General features: G+C 54.5%; 1 protein-coding gene across 6 annotated transcripts in view; it reads right to left on the bottom strand.

Annotated features, from left to right (window-relative positions):
* Positions 1-1,272: 1,272 nt before the first annotated feature.
* LOC117870507 (immunoglobulin superfamily member 1-like) overlaps positions 1,273-16,559 on the bottom strand; it is a 307,321-nt gene continuing 292,034 nt past the window's right edge. For 4 of the 6 annotated variants that reach the window (XM_034757694.1, XM_034757696.1, XM_034757698.1 and 1 more), the window contains 2 exons: positions 3,218-3,487; positions 1,273-1,789 (listed from right to left, as the gene is read on the bottom strand). In XM_034757694.1, coding sequence (XP_034613585.1) covers positions 1,644-1,789; positions 3,218-3,487 — 416 coding nt within the window. In that variant the 3' untranslated portion in view covers positions 1,273-1,643. Of the gene's footprint in view, positions 1,790-1,885; positions 2,008-3,217; positions 3,488-16,559 lie in introns of all 6 variants that reach the window. The other 2 variants (XM_034757695.1, XM_034757699.1) reach the window with 2 other exon arrangements.

Genomic DNA, 16,559 nt, shown 5'->3' with positions numbered 1-16,559 from the left:
AACTTCTCCCACGACCCAGGCGGGCCCCAGCCCGGCCCATGGGTTCTGTCCGGCGGCCGCTCGAGTTGGACTAATCCCGTCTTTCTGTCTCACCAACTTTCCCCTCAATGTTCATTTGTCCAGGTTCTCGTTACGCTGCCTGAACTTCTCACTCACCTTCGTTGGCTGAACCACCACGAGGGCACATTTGGAGGCTCCGGTATCACAGCCGCCCCCTGCAGTGGGGAGACTTGGGGGGCAGGGGAGCAAGAAGCTCTAGGGGTTTGTACAACAGAAATACAGGGTGGGAGAGGTCTAGGGAGAAAGGGGGAGAGAAAAGGGGCTGGGGGACCCCACTGCAGAGAGAGGAGCGGGACAGACAGGGGCCGAGGGCTCTGTCTCAGGGCGCTGGGCTGTTTGCGATTCTGCAGGATGGAGGGGGGCGGCTTGGGGCTGGGTGATGAGCCCTGGTGATCCTGGGAGATTTAATGACGCAACCGCCTGTTGGGAAAGCACTAGGGCCAAACACACCCTGCCCAGTGCGGCCCTGGATGGACGGGGGACGATGTAACTGGAATGGAATGGGATGTAAATGTAACCGGAATATGCTTTATGCAAATGGTCTCTTGTAAGGTGTCATTACAAAGCTTATGATCTACTGAGTGTGTTCATCCCATTTGTTTGCATGTATTATTTCTAGGTCTGGAGTTAGGCGAATAAGATATAAACTTCTATTACTGATGTAAACATGTTAAGTGGAAGCCGTTACGGGTGCTTCAGAATCAATGTGAACTGTGAATGGTTTGTTTACCTGCAAACCTTCCTATGTACCTGTCTTCCAGCTACTAGGCTACGAAGAAGGAGGTCTTACAGTGACATGTGATCATGTCACCTGAACTGGAATCCATCTTCAACCTGGTGCTTTTCCATTGAGAGGGAGGGGTGGGAACCCAGCGAGACAAAGGATTCCCGACTTGGGCCAAAGCTATAAAAGGGGTGGAACAGAACAAAGGGGGCTGCCAGTCATGAGAAATCCCCTTGTTACCACCTGAGCTGGAGCTAACAAGGGCTGTACCAGGGAAAGGATTGGGCCCAGACTAGGAAGGAGTCTAGTCTGTGAAAGAAGCTTATTGGAACATCTCTGAGGGTGAGATTTACCTGTATTCAGTTTCTTAATGTATTCGGCTCAGACTTGTGTGTTTTCTTTTAATTTGCTTGGTAACTTACTTTGTTCTGTCTGTTATTACTTGAAACCAGTTAAATCCTACTTTTTATACTTAATAAAATCACTTTTGTTCATTAATTAACCCAGAATAAGTGATTAATACCTGGGGAAGCAAACAGCTGTGCATATCTCTCTATCAATGCTATAGATGGCGGACATTTATGAGTTTACCCTGTATAAGCTTAAACATTGTTAAATGGATTTATATGGGGTTTGGATCCCATTGGGAACTGGGTGTCTGGGTGCTGAAGACAGGAGCACTTCTTAAGCTGTTTTCAGTTAAGTCTGCAGCTTTGGGGGCATGGTTCAGACCCTGGGTCTGTGTTTGCAGCAGGCTAGCTCAACAAGGCAGGGTTCTGGACACCCAAACTGGCAGAGAAAAAGGGCTCGGTTAACAGTCCCAAGGGGGGTCTCTGTGAACGAACCCGTCACACTGCTGTCAGGTTGGGAGCTGTTTGTGGGGGAAATTCTCTGAGGCAGGGGTGTTAGGGAGCAAGGGGGTTTGTGCCGGTGTCTCAGCACCCCATGGGGAAGCCACTTGTCCCCCGGGGAGATTCTCTTCCCTGCATGGCTGGATCCAGGCTCCTGGGGGTGCAGAGAGACGGTGCGTTAGAGGGGCCCATGCTGCCGTCGGCCCAGCCCTTGGGGGGAGCAAGGGGCACAGAAGGGGGGCCACCTCACCTAGGGTGCCCCCCTTGGGCGGCTGCAATAGGCCTCAGCCAGGATCAGCCCCAGGACGAGCAGGACCGCAGCACCCAGCCCCAGGCGGGCGACGTTGGCGTTGGTGAAATCCAGGGGGGCTGCTGTGGGGGGGAAGGGAAGAGTCACTTGGTGGCTCGGACGGGGAGATCAGCAGCTGGTGCTGCGCTGGAGTGGAGCCCCCACCCCCGATCCGGCCTAGCCCCCCTCTGGGGTCTCCCAGATGCTGTGGCTCTGGGGCCTCCCTGGGGCCGGACCCCTCAGGGGAGGCTGAGTCCTGCTGCCCCGGTGGCTGAACCTCAGCTTCCCCGGTGAAGGGGGCTCCCAGGTGGACAAACTGCCCCCGAGACACCCGGCACCTCAGCACTGGGCCAGGCGATGGGGACAATCAGAGCCTCAGGGTCTTAGCCCCCCAGAACAGGGAACCACCCCAGCTCCCTGTCCCCATAGGACCCCTCTGTTCACCCCCACAGGTGCCTCTGCCCCAGCCTGTCTGCTGTGCAGTGAGCCCAGCCCCGGGGTATCTCGGCTTCTGCCAACCACAGCCAGGCAGTGCGCACTGAGGGAAGCTGGTACATCACCCGCTGCCCGCCACAGTCGGGCGTTTCCAGGGCTCTGGGGACCAGGGTGCAGCCAGATGCAGCAGAACATCTATTTGGGGGAGGGTCAGGGGGTCCCCTGAGACTCCAGTGGGAGGAGGAGAAACAAGAACAATGCGAATTCTGGGCAATGCTCACTTCTATTGCCAGGGGGATGCCATTTGGCCCAAGAAGGGGGGGTTATTGCCCCAGGACTTTGGTACCCAGCTGGGCCCAATTTCACAGCCCATCCTGCCAGATCCTGCCCCTCCCCTGACATCCTCCAGCAAATTCCAGGCAGCAACCTGCAGGGCAGGAGGCATCGGGGGAACTGGGGGTCTGGTGGTGAGTGAGGGGCAGGGGGCTGCCACTCCCCCTGATATCTGGGCCCCACCCACCCAGAGTAACTCCTCCCATCCCCCACAACCAGCCCCAGCCCCTGGGCACCACGACCCGTTTCCACAGCTGGTTCAATGGCAGATTCCACTCCCTGCCCCCGCGCCGCCCAGGGGCCAGGAATCCCCCCCCGTTCATCCCCAAATCTCCAGCTGCTGCTGCTTCCCGCAGCTCGGGAACCCCCCAGTGACTCTGTCCCCGCTCCCCGGCCAGTGTCCCCTCTGCTGGGCCCAGGGCTCAGGGCAGAGCCTGGCTCTGAGCATCCCATCAGTGCAGAGACCCCCGGAGGATCCGGCTGGGGGTGGGGCTGGGAGCGGGGACACCGAGCCGGGCCCCTCACCTGCTACCACCAGCTGCACGGGGTCGCTGGGCTCTGAGGAGACGAAGGGCTCTGATCGGGGCCGGTAGCTGCAGCTGTAGTTCCCTCCCTGCTGCCGGCCCACGGTGGGGATGAAGAATTCGGCCCCATCCCCAGCAGGGTCCATGTGTCGCTGCGGGTTCCGGTCTCCAGCCTTGTGCAGGAAGAACCTCACGTCCCGGCGCTGCCCCTGACACCGGATGGTGTCCCCAGTGAGGCTCAGCGAGATGGAGGGTCTGGGTAATCTGGGATCTGCGCACAGGAGACAGGCTGTGAGAGCCAGACCCGGGTACCCACCCAGCCCCGGCCTTCCCGGCCAGTCCCAGCCATGGGCAGATCCAGGGGCCCCCAGGCAGAGATTCACTCCCAGATCCTAGAGTTCCACCCACCCAGAATCCCGGCCCTGCGAGCTGGGCTCCCAGCCCCACAGACACCGAGCCGCAGCTCCCTAGTTCTTGGGTCCTCATCTGCCCGTGTGTGGCCCCTGCCTCGTTCACTGCATCCAGCCCTCCCCGCCCCCGAGCAGAGAGCAACTCACAGGCTAGTCTCTGGTGCCCGGCACCGCAGGAGACGAGCTCCACAAAGGAAGGGAGTCAGCCCCCTGGGAGGCAGAGAGGGGTCTTTATCTCCATTCTACACAGAGGGAAACTGAGGCACAGACAGATTCACTTTCCTTAGTGAGCTCCCAGGGTCCGGGACTGTCTCTTCACTCTGTGTTTATGCAGCACCTGGCACAACGGGGCCCTGATCATGGCGGGGGCCCTACATGCTCCCACAACGAAAGAGATCCAGTGCTATTGAGGCCAGCGTTTGCAGAGATCTCTGCTAACTGTGGGCGTCTCGGTTTGTGGGTGCTTGGCCTGAGATCCCCCAAGATTGAGGCCTCCCCACAATTAAGGACACTTTTGGCAACTGTGATGTGCACCCATCACACAGAGTCTGTGGCCACACCAGGAGCTGGGCCAGATCTCCTGCGTCCCAGCCCAGCGCTGTGTCCACCAAGCCACCGCTTCTCCTGCAGCCCCTGCCTCATTCAGCTCCGGCCGGGGCCCTGCCTGGGGCGGAGCCTGGAGAACAGAGGGGATGGGATCACGGGATTAAATAGCGACTCACGGTTCGTATGCACAAGGGGCAGCGTTAAAGTAGCTTCCCTGCCCCGAGTCTCCAGGGGCTGCTGCTCCTGGCTGGGGAACCCCCCAGTGATTCTGTCCCCGCTCCCCTGCCGGGCATCCCCTCTGCTGCGTCAGGGCTCTGGCTCTGAGCATCCCATTGGCACCGAGCCCCTGTGAGGGTCTGGCTGGGGGTGGGGCTGGGAAGGGGGACGCCGAGCCGGGCCCCTCACCTCTCACCACCAGCTCCACGGGGTCGCTGGGGTACGACACGGTGATTGGCTCCGATCTGCTGTGATAGGAGCAGCTGTAGCTCCCACCGTCCTCCCGGCTCACACTGCTGATGGGAAACACAGCCTCATTGTCGTCCGAATCCACAGGTGGGAAATGGCGTCGCTCTTTATTCAGCATGAACCGCACGCCCCGGTGCTGCCCCCGACACCAGACGCTCACGGCTCCCCCCAGGGAGACCCCCCCGCTGGAGCTCAGGGAGATGCTGGGTTTGGGGTAGCTGGGCTCTGCAGTGGGAAGCAGACAGGCTGTGAGACGCAGGCCCCGTCACTCAGTCCTGGGGCCTGTCCTCACCACACGGCATCAGTGGTGGATCAGACCCGGCGGCCCTGGGGACGGGCTCCTGGATGCCTTTCCACAGGGGCCAGAGTTTCCTCTGAGCCCTGGGCTAACAGCATGAGTCACGGAGCAACCCCAGCCCCTGGGGGCCAGAGCTCTGCTCCCTAGCGGGTGACAGGCCAGTCCAGTCTCCAGGGTCCATTCACTCCCTGGCTTCTCTGCTGGGAGGGTTGGGAGCCAGGACTCCTGGGTTCTCTCCCTGGCTCTAGGGGGGGAGTGGGGTCTAGTGGGGAGAGCAGGGAGGATGGGGCCAGCACCTGTGCACAGCACCACCACTGAGTTGTAGGGGACTGTGCAAGTCTCTACTATACACTGAGGTTTATAACCTTCAGCTCTTCCCATCGCCTTGGAAAAGCCCCCCTGCTCTGCAGCTCCCCTTTGGGGACGGTTCCCCCCTTCCTCTGCACCAAATCTCCAGTGGCTGCTGCTCCCACCTGGCTGGGGAACCCCTCAGTGACTCCTTCCCCGCTCCCCGTCCGGGCGTCCCCTCTGCTGGGGCCAGGGCTCAGGGCAGAGCCTGGCTCTGAGCGTCATCGGTGCAGAGACCCCCTGTGGGTCTGGCTAGGTGTGGGGCTGGGAGCTGGGCCCCTGAGCCGGGCCCCTTCCTCACCTCCTACAATGATCTCAATGGAGTCACTGGGATGCGATGAGCGACTCTGATCCGTTATGGGTTGATAGTCGCAGGTGTAGCTCCCTCCATCTTCCCGGCTGACACTGGCGATGGGAAATTCAGCCACGGTCCCATCAGGCACCAACTGCGCCTGCTGGTTCGGGTGTCCAGCTTTACGCAGAAAGAACTCCATGCCCGGGTACCGACCCTCACAGCGGATGGTGACGCTTCCCCCGAGCGCCACCACCCTGCTGGGGCTCACCCAGACGGTGGGTTTGAGAAATTCTCGCCCTGCTTTGAACAAGAGACAGGAGTTAAACAGGGGAGACACAGCCCCCCGCCTCCTCCCGCCACAATTCAGTCCATCCATCATTCGGCCTCTCTGGGAGTCTGTCCCCTACCCGGGTTGGCACTGCTGCCCATGGGGCTTGGGGCAGGGGGTTCACCCAGACGTAGCTCAGGACCCGGCTGCATCAGAGATCACCTGCCTCCCCCCCCGGCCCCACCTGAGGCCAGCCAAGGAGCCTGACCACTGGCCCCCTGCAGCTCTGCCCCCCGCCCTGGGATTGGAAATAGAGTCTGTGACCAGTGGGAGTCGCACAAGACCCACCTTTCCCCAGGCCTTGGGAACGGGACGGCTGTGAGTGCAGGGGAGGGGACAGTAGGGGGTGGATCTGGGAGCAGGGGTGCCTCTGGGGAGTTCTCACCACGGCTGCACTGACCGTGAACGTTTCGGTTCCCTGATGGGAACTAGAGCCCATGGACGGGCCCTGTTAGCATTTGTATGAGCTGAAATAAATCCACGTGCTGCCCCCACCCCCAATCCTCACAGCCTGCGGGGGGGCAGGACATTGAACCAGGGGACGGTTCCCATCTGCTTCGTCAGACCCCAGGAGCCAGATTCGACTCCTAGTTACTCTATGGGGTGTGGGGGGGCATAGAAGAATGGGGATGACAGGGGGAGTTTGGGTTGAGTTTTGGGGAAGGTTCAGGGCTCAGTTCCTCTTTTCCCCGCACCATATATCCCCTCCCCCATCATTGATGTTACTCACCTCCCCAGACCCCGCTGTGCCCAGCCAGCCAGCAGCCTGGAAAGGAAACCAGTGTTAGGGGCTAGATCCCAGAGCAAGTGGATCCTACACCCTGGTCCCAGATCCCCCACATGGGCACACGCCCTGGTCTCAGATCCCGTCCCCTCTTGGACACACACCCTGGTCTCAGATCCCCCCCTATGGGCACACGCCCTGGCTATCTCCGATACTCACCGAGGAGGATGGTGAGAGCAGACAACATGACGGGGCAGTGGGGACCCCTCAGCGCTGCCACCAACACCCTGGTGTCCAGCTCCACCGAGCCTGAGGCCCGAGTGTGAGCAGAATGAGGAACTGCGCCGGGGGCTGCAGCCCCAGGAAGCCCATGATGCACTCGGCCCCTTTCTTCCCCAACAGATGGTTTCTCTGCAATCTCCAGGCCAAATCTACTGCGGTCAGAGCAAAGCCAGATCGTTGCAACGCCCAGCAAACCACATCCCCTCCTGCAGTTGCCCAGTCCACCCTCCCATCACCTCCCAGCCTCGCATGGGAGCTGCCCCATCCGGGAACCAGCTGCGAATGGGGCAATCTCAGGAGGCCTCAAGAGGTGCCCAGGCTCAGGCTGCCCTGACCTTTTCCAACAGGCCCGTCTAGCCTCCCTGGAGCAGCAGCTCAGAGCAGAGGATGACTCGGCCCCCCCACCCACACAGTGCCCCACATGGAGCGACCCTTTCCCATGGAGCAGGGCAGAGATTCCTTCCTGACCCGGCTGGGCCCCGCGCCCGCCCTGGAGCATGAGGGTGGAGGGACCTGGCCAACCTCCTTCTCAGGTAGTGTCGCTGCAGATGCTATTCTTAGCACAGTGGTGTGAGACAGAGACAGAGACGGGCCATAGGGGCCGTGGTTTCTGGCGCCTGTGAGGTGGGGAGGGAGGGAGGGAAGGATACATTTAGATCCTAAGTTGCTAAATCAGCAGCCAAAAAATCCGTAAACAGGGGAAGTGTGTCCAGAGCTGGTGCTCACTTTCTGTTTCTGTTACGGCCAGTGAAACTCAGCGTAAACCTGACTGCCCGGCAGCGAGCCTGTAATGCACCCCAGCTATGGGAGGGGACTGGGGTCTAGTGGTTAGAGCAGGAGGGCCCACTGCCCCCTGCCCCCCAGGAGCAATCCCATCTCCCCCAGGTGTGACACACACTCCCAGCGCAGGGAGAGGGGGGCTGGGAGCTGCCCAGCGGGGCTGATTTGTAGTTCTATGTTTATTACAAATCTGGAGGTGAACAGGATGCAAAATCACATAAAAGCTACCTCAATGTGTCCCCTCCCCCTCCCGGTGCTGAGCTCCTCCCAGCTCCCCGCATGTGGGCCTTGGCAGGGCCGGGGGACAGCAACTAGATGGGATGGGGCTGCAGTGCGGGGAGGGCAGCATTCCCCCTAAATCTTCCCTAGAAGCAGAGTTCTCTGGGGCTGGCGCTGCAGGGGGGTGAGTCTGTTGCCCCCTGGATGCCAGCGCCCCATGGCTGGGGGAGGCTCTCACTGCGGGGCCCCCCGGCTCACGTTGATCACGACGGACACGCTGGGGTGGGTGGGCTCAGGGGCAGGGGACGGCAGGAGCGCTGCCAGCTTTTCTGCTGCCCTACGCGGCGGAAGGTCCCACCCCAAAATGCCGCCCCCCACAGAGGCGGTGGAAGGTCACACCCCCAAAATACCGTCGCGGTCACCACCCCCTAAATTGTAGCACCCTGGGTGACCGCCTAGGTCGCCTAATGAGTTGCGCCGGCCCTGGGGAACGGACCCCCCCACTTAGCCTGCAGCATCTGGCACTGGCATCGGGCTCCTGGGGCTGGGAGGGGAGTCATTGAGGTAGGGGTGTGTGTGTGTGTGTGTGTGTGTGTGTGTGCACCAGCACCCCCCCACCCCAAACACACACTCCCACACAGACAGACACCCTGCAATCCCAGCTGGTGATCCCATAAGCCTAACCCCCTCCCAGCAGCCCCACCCCAAATCACTGAGTGTGCCAGGTGAAGAAGGGGTGGGGGTTCGACGTGAGGGGGCTCCCAGGGCCCATGTGGGTCAGGGTTGGGGGTCAGGCCCTATGGGGGAACAGGGGACACTTACCAGGGTCGGCGGTTGTTTCCCTTCGTCGATGGAGGCGTCTACGGAACAGAGACACCCGCTGAGCTGCACCCCCGGCCGGCCCAGAGCAGAACCCCACACCCAGCTCTGACCCCCCATCCATCCTGCGGGCTCAGAGACCAGCACAGCCAGTCCCCCCGCTCCACCCCACAGCATGGGCCAGGATCATTAGCCCTGAGGGAAGAAAACTGAGGCACAGAGACGGCGGCAGAGTCTAGGGGGTTATGGCGGGTGGGGGGCTGGGAGTCAGAACGTCTGGGTTCTCACCCCGGTTCTGGGAGGGGAGTGGGGTCTAGTGGTTAGAGCAGGGGGCTGGGAGGCAGGAGTGGATGGGGATTCCCCACAGGTCACTGGCTGGGAAGGTCCGATGGAGAAGTGAAGGGGGGACATACAAAGCCCCAGGCCTGTGGCGGAGAATGGGGAATACACAGAGGGAATCCCCGAACTAGAGGGGGAGGGGAGGGTGGCCCACAGGGATCTGGTGGGGAGGGAGGCAAGAAGCTCAGCTGACACCTGCTACCTCTGGGGCCTTCTCCTTAGTCCCGCCCAGTAGCAGCTGTAAATCAGGCTCTGCCCCATGTGGGTGGAGCCCCCACAAGCTCCACCCTTCTCCAGGGCTCCTGCCCCATCCTGGTACCCCCTTGGGTGTGTTACTTACAGACGGGGTCTTGCTGAGCTGGGGCCTTCAACACCCCCAAACGGCTGGTGTCAAAAGAGAGAAAATCCCCTTGCAAATGTCATAGCCCCCCACCCGCAGGGAGATTCCCCATCACATCCAGAGAGCCCCCCATCCTCCCTCATGCTGTACCCTAAACCCCTGCTCTAACCACTAGACCCCACTGCCCTCCCCAAGCTGGGACAGAACCCAGGAGCCCTGTGACCCAGGCAGTTCCATTGGGAGGGGGAGGAGCCGGGGTTCCTAACTGCTTGGTCTCTGTGCGGCTCCTTTTCCTGCCTCTGCAGGACACTGATGCTCTGTCCCTCGGGGGAACACCCAGCACCTCATGTTCATCTTTATAAAATGATTGTGTGGCATCCAATGCAAAGTTTGGCATGTTGGGTGTCTTCGGAAGGCTCATAATGCACTGAGCATGGTTGTTATAGGGATGTTATAGTAATGGTTACAGTGATGTTATTGTAAGGTTATAGGTTATAATTTCATGTATATAGTTATGAGGCTGAAAATGTATCCTCGTGGCTTAAAGCAAGCCCAGGCAAAAACTCTCCCAAAGCAGAGGGGCAGTTCACACCTCATCAGGGCATGTGTGAGCCAAACCCAGCCCAGCCTCACAGGAACAAAGGACGTCGGCCTAGGCAGTAACAAAGAATCTCTTAGATCCTCAAGGGAATCACCCTCCTTCCTTTGGTCAGTTTGAAACTGTGATGAGGTAATACTCACCTGACTCTGAAGCGGGGAGCAAAACCCGGAGGAAAGAAAGCACATGACAAAAGGGAGAAACATTTTGCCATACTCTCTCTCTTCCACCTACATCTACAGACACCACCACCAAGCGACTGAAGCGCTGATCACAGGGGAGAGCCTGGCTGAAGGGCAACCAGCCAGCCTGTGGTGAGAAACATCTACGTTTGTCAGGACGTTGACAGTGTTAAGATCAGCTTAGAAGGCGTTTTGCTTTTATTTCATTTGACTAAATCTGACTTGTTGTGCTTTGACTTATAATCACTTAAATCTACCTTCATAGTTAATAAATCTGTTTGTTTGTTCTACATGAAGCAGCGCGTTTGGTTTGAAGTGTGTCAGAGACTCCCCTTGGGATAACAAGCCGGGTACATATCAATTTCTTTGTTAAATTGACGAACTCATATAAACTTGCAGTGTCCAGTGGGCATTACTGGACACTGGTTGCATCTGGGACTGGAGATATTGGCTAGTGTCATTCGTTTGCAAGTAGCTGGGAGCATTGTTCCATGCTCAAATGCGGCGACTCCTAACACAATTTTCTTAACCGTCTGTTTTATTCCAGTATGTAGACGACCTATGCTTAGCAGCTCGCACCAAGGAGGAGCGTTTCGCAAAGCTGGACGAGCTCCCGCAAATTCTTAAGGAAGCAGGATTAAAGTGCAACCTTGCCAAGGCGCGATTAATGAAAACCCATTGTCTCTATCTTAGGTCTTACTCTAACAAAATGGGGTCCAACTCCCTCACAGCAAAAGGCGGAGGCAGTCCAAAAGTTGTCGATACCGGAGGACCTAACGGCATTAAGATCCTTTTTAGGCTTAACTGGGTTCCACCGGGATTTCATTCCTAACTTTGCTTCCATTGCAGGTCCTTTGTACCAACGGCTAAAGAAGGATGTTCAACGGGAATGGACTGAACAACACACGGAAGCAGTGTCCCGGCTGAAACAAGCCCTTGGCAAGGCTCCGGTGTTGATCATTCCAAATCCCGAGATACCTTATCACCGGGAGGTGGCGGTGAGTGTTAATGTATTAGCGGCTGTTGCTTCCCAAGAGAGACATGGGAAATTCAGACCCATGGCCTATGCCTCACGTTCAATGTCTCCAGTAGAGCTTAAATACGACAACGGTGAGAAGTACTTTCTGGCCACTAGTTGGGCCATACAACATTTTGCTTTCCTAATTGGCCTCAGCCCGATCATATGACACTCATCGCACACACCCCTTCAGTTTCTGTTATCTAATCGCATTAAAGATGGGCATGTTTCCAACACCCACATAGCCCATTGGGCTTTATTGTTACAGGGGAAGGATATTGCAGTAAAACCTGTTAGGATGCCATCTTTGCTGCCCACAGCCTTACTATATCAAGGAGAGCCCCATGACGGTCCAGACACAAACGAACAGAGTCCAGAGGGAATGGTAGAAAGAGTCTTCTTCCTACCTCTAATCCAAGAAAAAGGTTCCTTTAAAGGGCACCACTTCTTTGTGGAAGGATCAAGCGATCATGATCCTCAAGGGAATTCATGCACTGACTTTGGGATTTATGTCATTCCTCCCAAAGGAGAGCCTTGGGGAAAAGCATACTCATGTACCCCTCATTCGGCCAGGGTATTGGTCTGTTTTCAGACTCCATCTGGGTGTGCAGTTCTGTCACTGAGTTACTGCCCTGTTGGGAAACAAATGGGTTCACGTCCTCTGATGGGTCCCCAATCAAGTATGCATCACTGTTAAAGTACATCCGTGACCTGGCATTAAAAATCACTATCTCAGGATGGCCAGTTATGGTAAAGAAGGTCAAAGCCCATTCCAAATCAGAACCCTGTGCGATCGAAAATGGAAAGGCTGATAAACTAGACAGAGAAGGAACTCAATCAGGGGAACCTTGGAAAGAAAAGAACTTAGAACAGTCCTTCATAACCCTATGTTGAACCCTGTTTATGGGAGGTATAGACAACATCTACAGGTGGTGGATAAAATCCTCATGTATACAGGAGGCCTTTTTCCAGTGTGGGTGGTTCTGACCTCCCTAAGAAGGGAAATGATATACATGGTCCATGATACTCCACGAGGGGGATATCAGGGCGTAGACAAAACAGTTCAACGTCTCTTAACCGTGGGATGGTGGCCTCTTCTTAAATTAGATGTACAGCAGTACTGTGACAACTGTTTGACTTGTGCTCAAGTCAACCCAACTCCTTCCAAGCATAATGCACCATTACAATCTCAAGTGTACGAAGGTCCATGGATGGCTTTGCAGATTGATTTCATAGGCACTCTACTGCATACCCAAAGAGGCAATCAATACCTCTTGGTGATTGTTGAACTTTCTCAAATCAGGTGTAGTCTTTTCCTTTGAAGACCAATACTGCAAAGGCCACAGCCAAGGTTCTGGTAGAACAAGTCTTCTCTCGTTGGGGGATCCCTGTGAAAGTGGAAGCAGACCAGGGATCACATTTCACAGGGCAGTTCTTCAAAGACTGTCTTAAACTAATGGGAGTCCCGCAGAGACTACACATCCCATACAGACCACAGTCATCTGGGATGGTGGAATGTACAAATCGGACCATGAAAATAGTGTTGAGGAAACTAGTGGATGCCAATGGACGCAACTGGGATTCCCTCATGCTGCTAATTCTCATGGCACTAAGGGCAACTCCTGCTGCGTCTACCGATAAGACACCCTTTGAAGTAATGACAGGTCGAAGTATGAGGCTACCAGAACACCTAATTTGGCACACCAGTGGCACTCAATTGGAGGGAATCAAAATGGATACCTACCTGCAACATCTGCAGGAACATTTAAATCAGATCCGCTGCAAAACTGGGGAAATCAAAACGCACGGCTAAGGCCTACTTCGATAAAACCCAAAGAGAGACTACTTGGGAGGTTGGTGAGCTAGTAATGCTGTTATCCTACAAAACATCAGAGCATAGGCTGTGTAATCGGTGGATCGGACCTTTCCGAATCATCGATAAACTCAGTTCAGCAGTGTATAAGATTAGAATAACAGGAGGCAAGCGTACTAAAGATAAAATCTACCCTGCTAATCAGTTAAAGCTGTAACAATCATCCAGGTCCCTGGAACAGTTTGCTTCCCAGAAGCTAGATGAATCGTCTCCTAAAAACCCACCATAATCGGAGTTCAGAGGATTGCAGTCATGTAATGGACATTGAGATTTCTGACCTGCTACTCCTTCATCGTTGCCCTGACTCCTGAGGGTAGGACTAGGCCAAAATCAAGACTTTGGGGCTAAACTCCTGCATAAAGTACACCAAGCTGCCCAGCACCACAATACCCGACGACGCCTCCACACTCAGGTGTTTGAACATTTGAAACATATCGCACCGCCAACGGAGATTGAACAAACCCTTATCACCAATCAAGGCAATGAACTTACTTTAAAGCTATATGCCAATTTGCTGGCAAATGACTCTACAGACTCATTCCCACATCTTGTAAACATCTTAAGTGTTGATGCGAGGGTGAATATTGTTCGGGGTTGGAAAGAGGAGACTTAGGGCTGGTCTACACTAGGGAGGGGGTGTGACGATGCGGTTCTGGCGGGACCCAACTGAGAGTGCCAATTCAGGACAAACTGCTAAAACAGGGCAGTCACAGCCCAAGGCTGGAGTTTCTCCACCTCTAAGGCAAACTAAACCAGCCAGACAAAGAGGACTTCGGTCTCACCCCACTGGCTAACCACAAGTCTCACAAGCAATTCCCTTAGACACTCCAGTTTCCCAGTATCACCACCAGTGCCACTCGTTATGGAGACAAATGGTTATGAAAAACAATATCCCAATATACACAAAAAAGGTTCTCTTGATCCCAAAGGACCAAGCCCCAGACCCAGGTGTCACGGAGTATCGGGGGACTCAGGGCCCTGCACCCCCGGCTTCCTGCGATTCACTGCGACTCTCAGCCAGCCAGTAAAACAGAAGGTTTATTTGGATGACAGGAATACAGTCCAAGACAGGTCTTGCAGGCACAGACAACAGGGACCCCCTCAGTTAGGTCCATCTTGGGGTCCCCGGCCATCCCAGCCCAGCCCCCCTTGGGAGGTCAGAGCCATCTCTGCCTCCCAGCCATCTCTCCAGCCTGCTTCCCACACTCTCGCTTCAGCGACCCCTCCCACAGCCTTTGTTCAGTTTCCCAGGCTAAGGAGTCACCTGGCCTTCAACCCCTTCCTGGGTTCTCATGTTACACACTCAGGTATGCGCCCTCGGGCTGTCTCCCATCCTCCAATGCAGACTATTCCAGCCACACTCCCCTGTCAGCATTCACAGACCACAGTGAGAACAGGCCCAGTTCGTCACACCAGGTCAATATACAAATCAGATCTTACCCACAAATCACGCTGTTGCCAATCCTTTAGAATCTAAAATCTAAAGGTTTATTCATAAAAGGAAAAAGATAGAGATGAGAGATAGAATTGGTTAAATGGAATCAATCACATACAGTAATGGCAAAGTTCTTGGTTCAGGCTTGCAGCAGCGATAGAATAAACTGCAGGTTCAAATCAAGTCTCTGGAATACATCCCCAGCTGGGATGGGTCATCAATCCTTTGTTCAAAGCTTCTGTTTGTAGCAAAGTTCTTCCAGAGGTAAGAAGCAGGATTGAAGACCAAATGGAGATGAGGCATCAGCCTTTTTATAGTTTTTTCCAGCTGTAAGAACACCTCTTTGTTCTTACTGTGGAAAATTACAGCAAAATGGAGTCTGGAGTCACATGGGCAAGTTCCTGCATACTTTGCTGAGTTACAAGGCATCTCTCCATGGGTCAGTTGTATAGCTGATGGTCCTTAATGGGCCATCAAGCAGGCTAGGCAGAATTAACACCCACCTGTCTGGGAGGTTTCCCAGAAGCACAGCATAAGTTTGAAATACAGACAGTACAGGGCCAATATTTATAACTTCAGCTACAAAAATGATACACATATCTAGGCAGCATAATCATAACCAGCAAATCATAACCTTGTCTTAGACACCTCATTTGACCCCCTTTATACAAGATTTGGTGCCACTACAGGACTTTGGTTGCAACCATGTTCTATATGGTCCCAGATTATATCAATAACGTCACAGGGGGTCGATGTAAGATACGCAACTTCAGCTACAGGAATAGCGTAGCTGAAGTCGACATATCTTATTTCGACTTACCTCCCATCCTCACGGCGCAGGATCGATGGCCTCAGCTCCCCCGTCGACGCCGCTACCGCCACTCGCCCTGGGGGAGTTCTGGAGTTGACGGGAGCGCATTCGGGGATCGATATATGGCGTCTAGATGAGACATGATATATCGATCCCCGATAGATAGATCGCTACCCGCCGATGCGGCGGGTAATCTGGACATACCCTAAATCTTCACCTTCACATGATTCAAAGTCAAAAGGATATGAGGTAATCATAAGTTGGCAATTTAAATAAAATCAGGGAAAATTGATCACAGCGATAAAACGGCGGACCAAACTACCCGCCTTGACTAATGATACAATATTAAAATACACAATGTACCCACATATATGTCCGGCAGATACAGAGCAGGAATTTGTACAATTCTCCAACCATTACCTAATAATTGCGTTTGGTGGAGCCATACTAAATTAACTGTTCAATCTCCTAACGTAATTTTAAATTTGGATCCCCATCCTGAATTCATCAACCATCCAATCCAACATGTTACAGGAATTAGAGGGGAAGAAATCACCTTTAAGTATCAATTCACAGGTGTGACATCACTGCCATCAAGTGGTTGGAAAAGAATTCAGCCATTAGATGAGGATTCAAAAGAGGGAGGATGTAACACCTGTATCTTCACATTAACCAATTCCACATCCCTCAGACATGGAATTCCCTATGGGAATTGGAAACACAAGGCTAATTATGAAAACTCTGACACAAATCTGATATCAGGAATCATAATACTCAAAAACCAGTGGGAGAACACTTTAACCTGTCTGGTCATTCAATGACAGACCTGCGGGTGACTATTTTACAACAGAAAAGCTTCAAAAACAGACTCCAACGAGAAACTGCTGAACTCGAATTGATATGCAAATTAGACACAGTCAATTTAGGTTTGAATAAAGACTGGGAATGGCTGAGCCATTACAAACATTGAATCTATCTCCCCATGTAAGTACTCTCACGCTTCTTATCAACCTGTCTGTACTGGGCTAGCTTGATTATCACTTCAAAAGTTTTTTCTTTCTTACTTAATTGGCCTCTCAGAGTTGATAAGACAACTCCCACCTGTTCATGCTCTCTGTATGTGTGTATATATATCTCCTCAATATATGTTCCATTCTATGCATCCGAAGAAGTGGGCTGTAGCCCACGAAAGCTTATGCTCAAATAAATTTGTTAGTCTCTAAGGTGCCACAA

The sequence above is a fragment of the Trachemys scripta genome, unplaced genomic scaffold, assembly GCF_013100865.1.
Source record: "Trachemys scripta elegans isolate TJP31775 unplaced genomic scaffold, CAS_Tse_1.0 scaffold_30, whole genome shotgun sequence".
NCBI classification, from domain to species: domain Eukaryota; kingdom Metazoa; phylum Chordata; order Testudines; family Emydidae; genus Trachemys; species Trachemys scripta.
The sequence above is the reverse complement of the archived record's forward strand: the minus strand, read 5'-3'. Positions and strand labels throughout refer to the sequence as shown.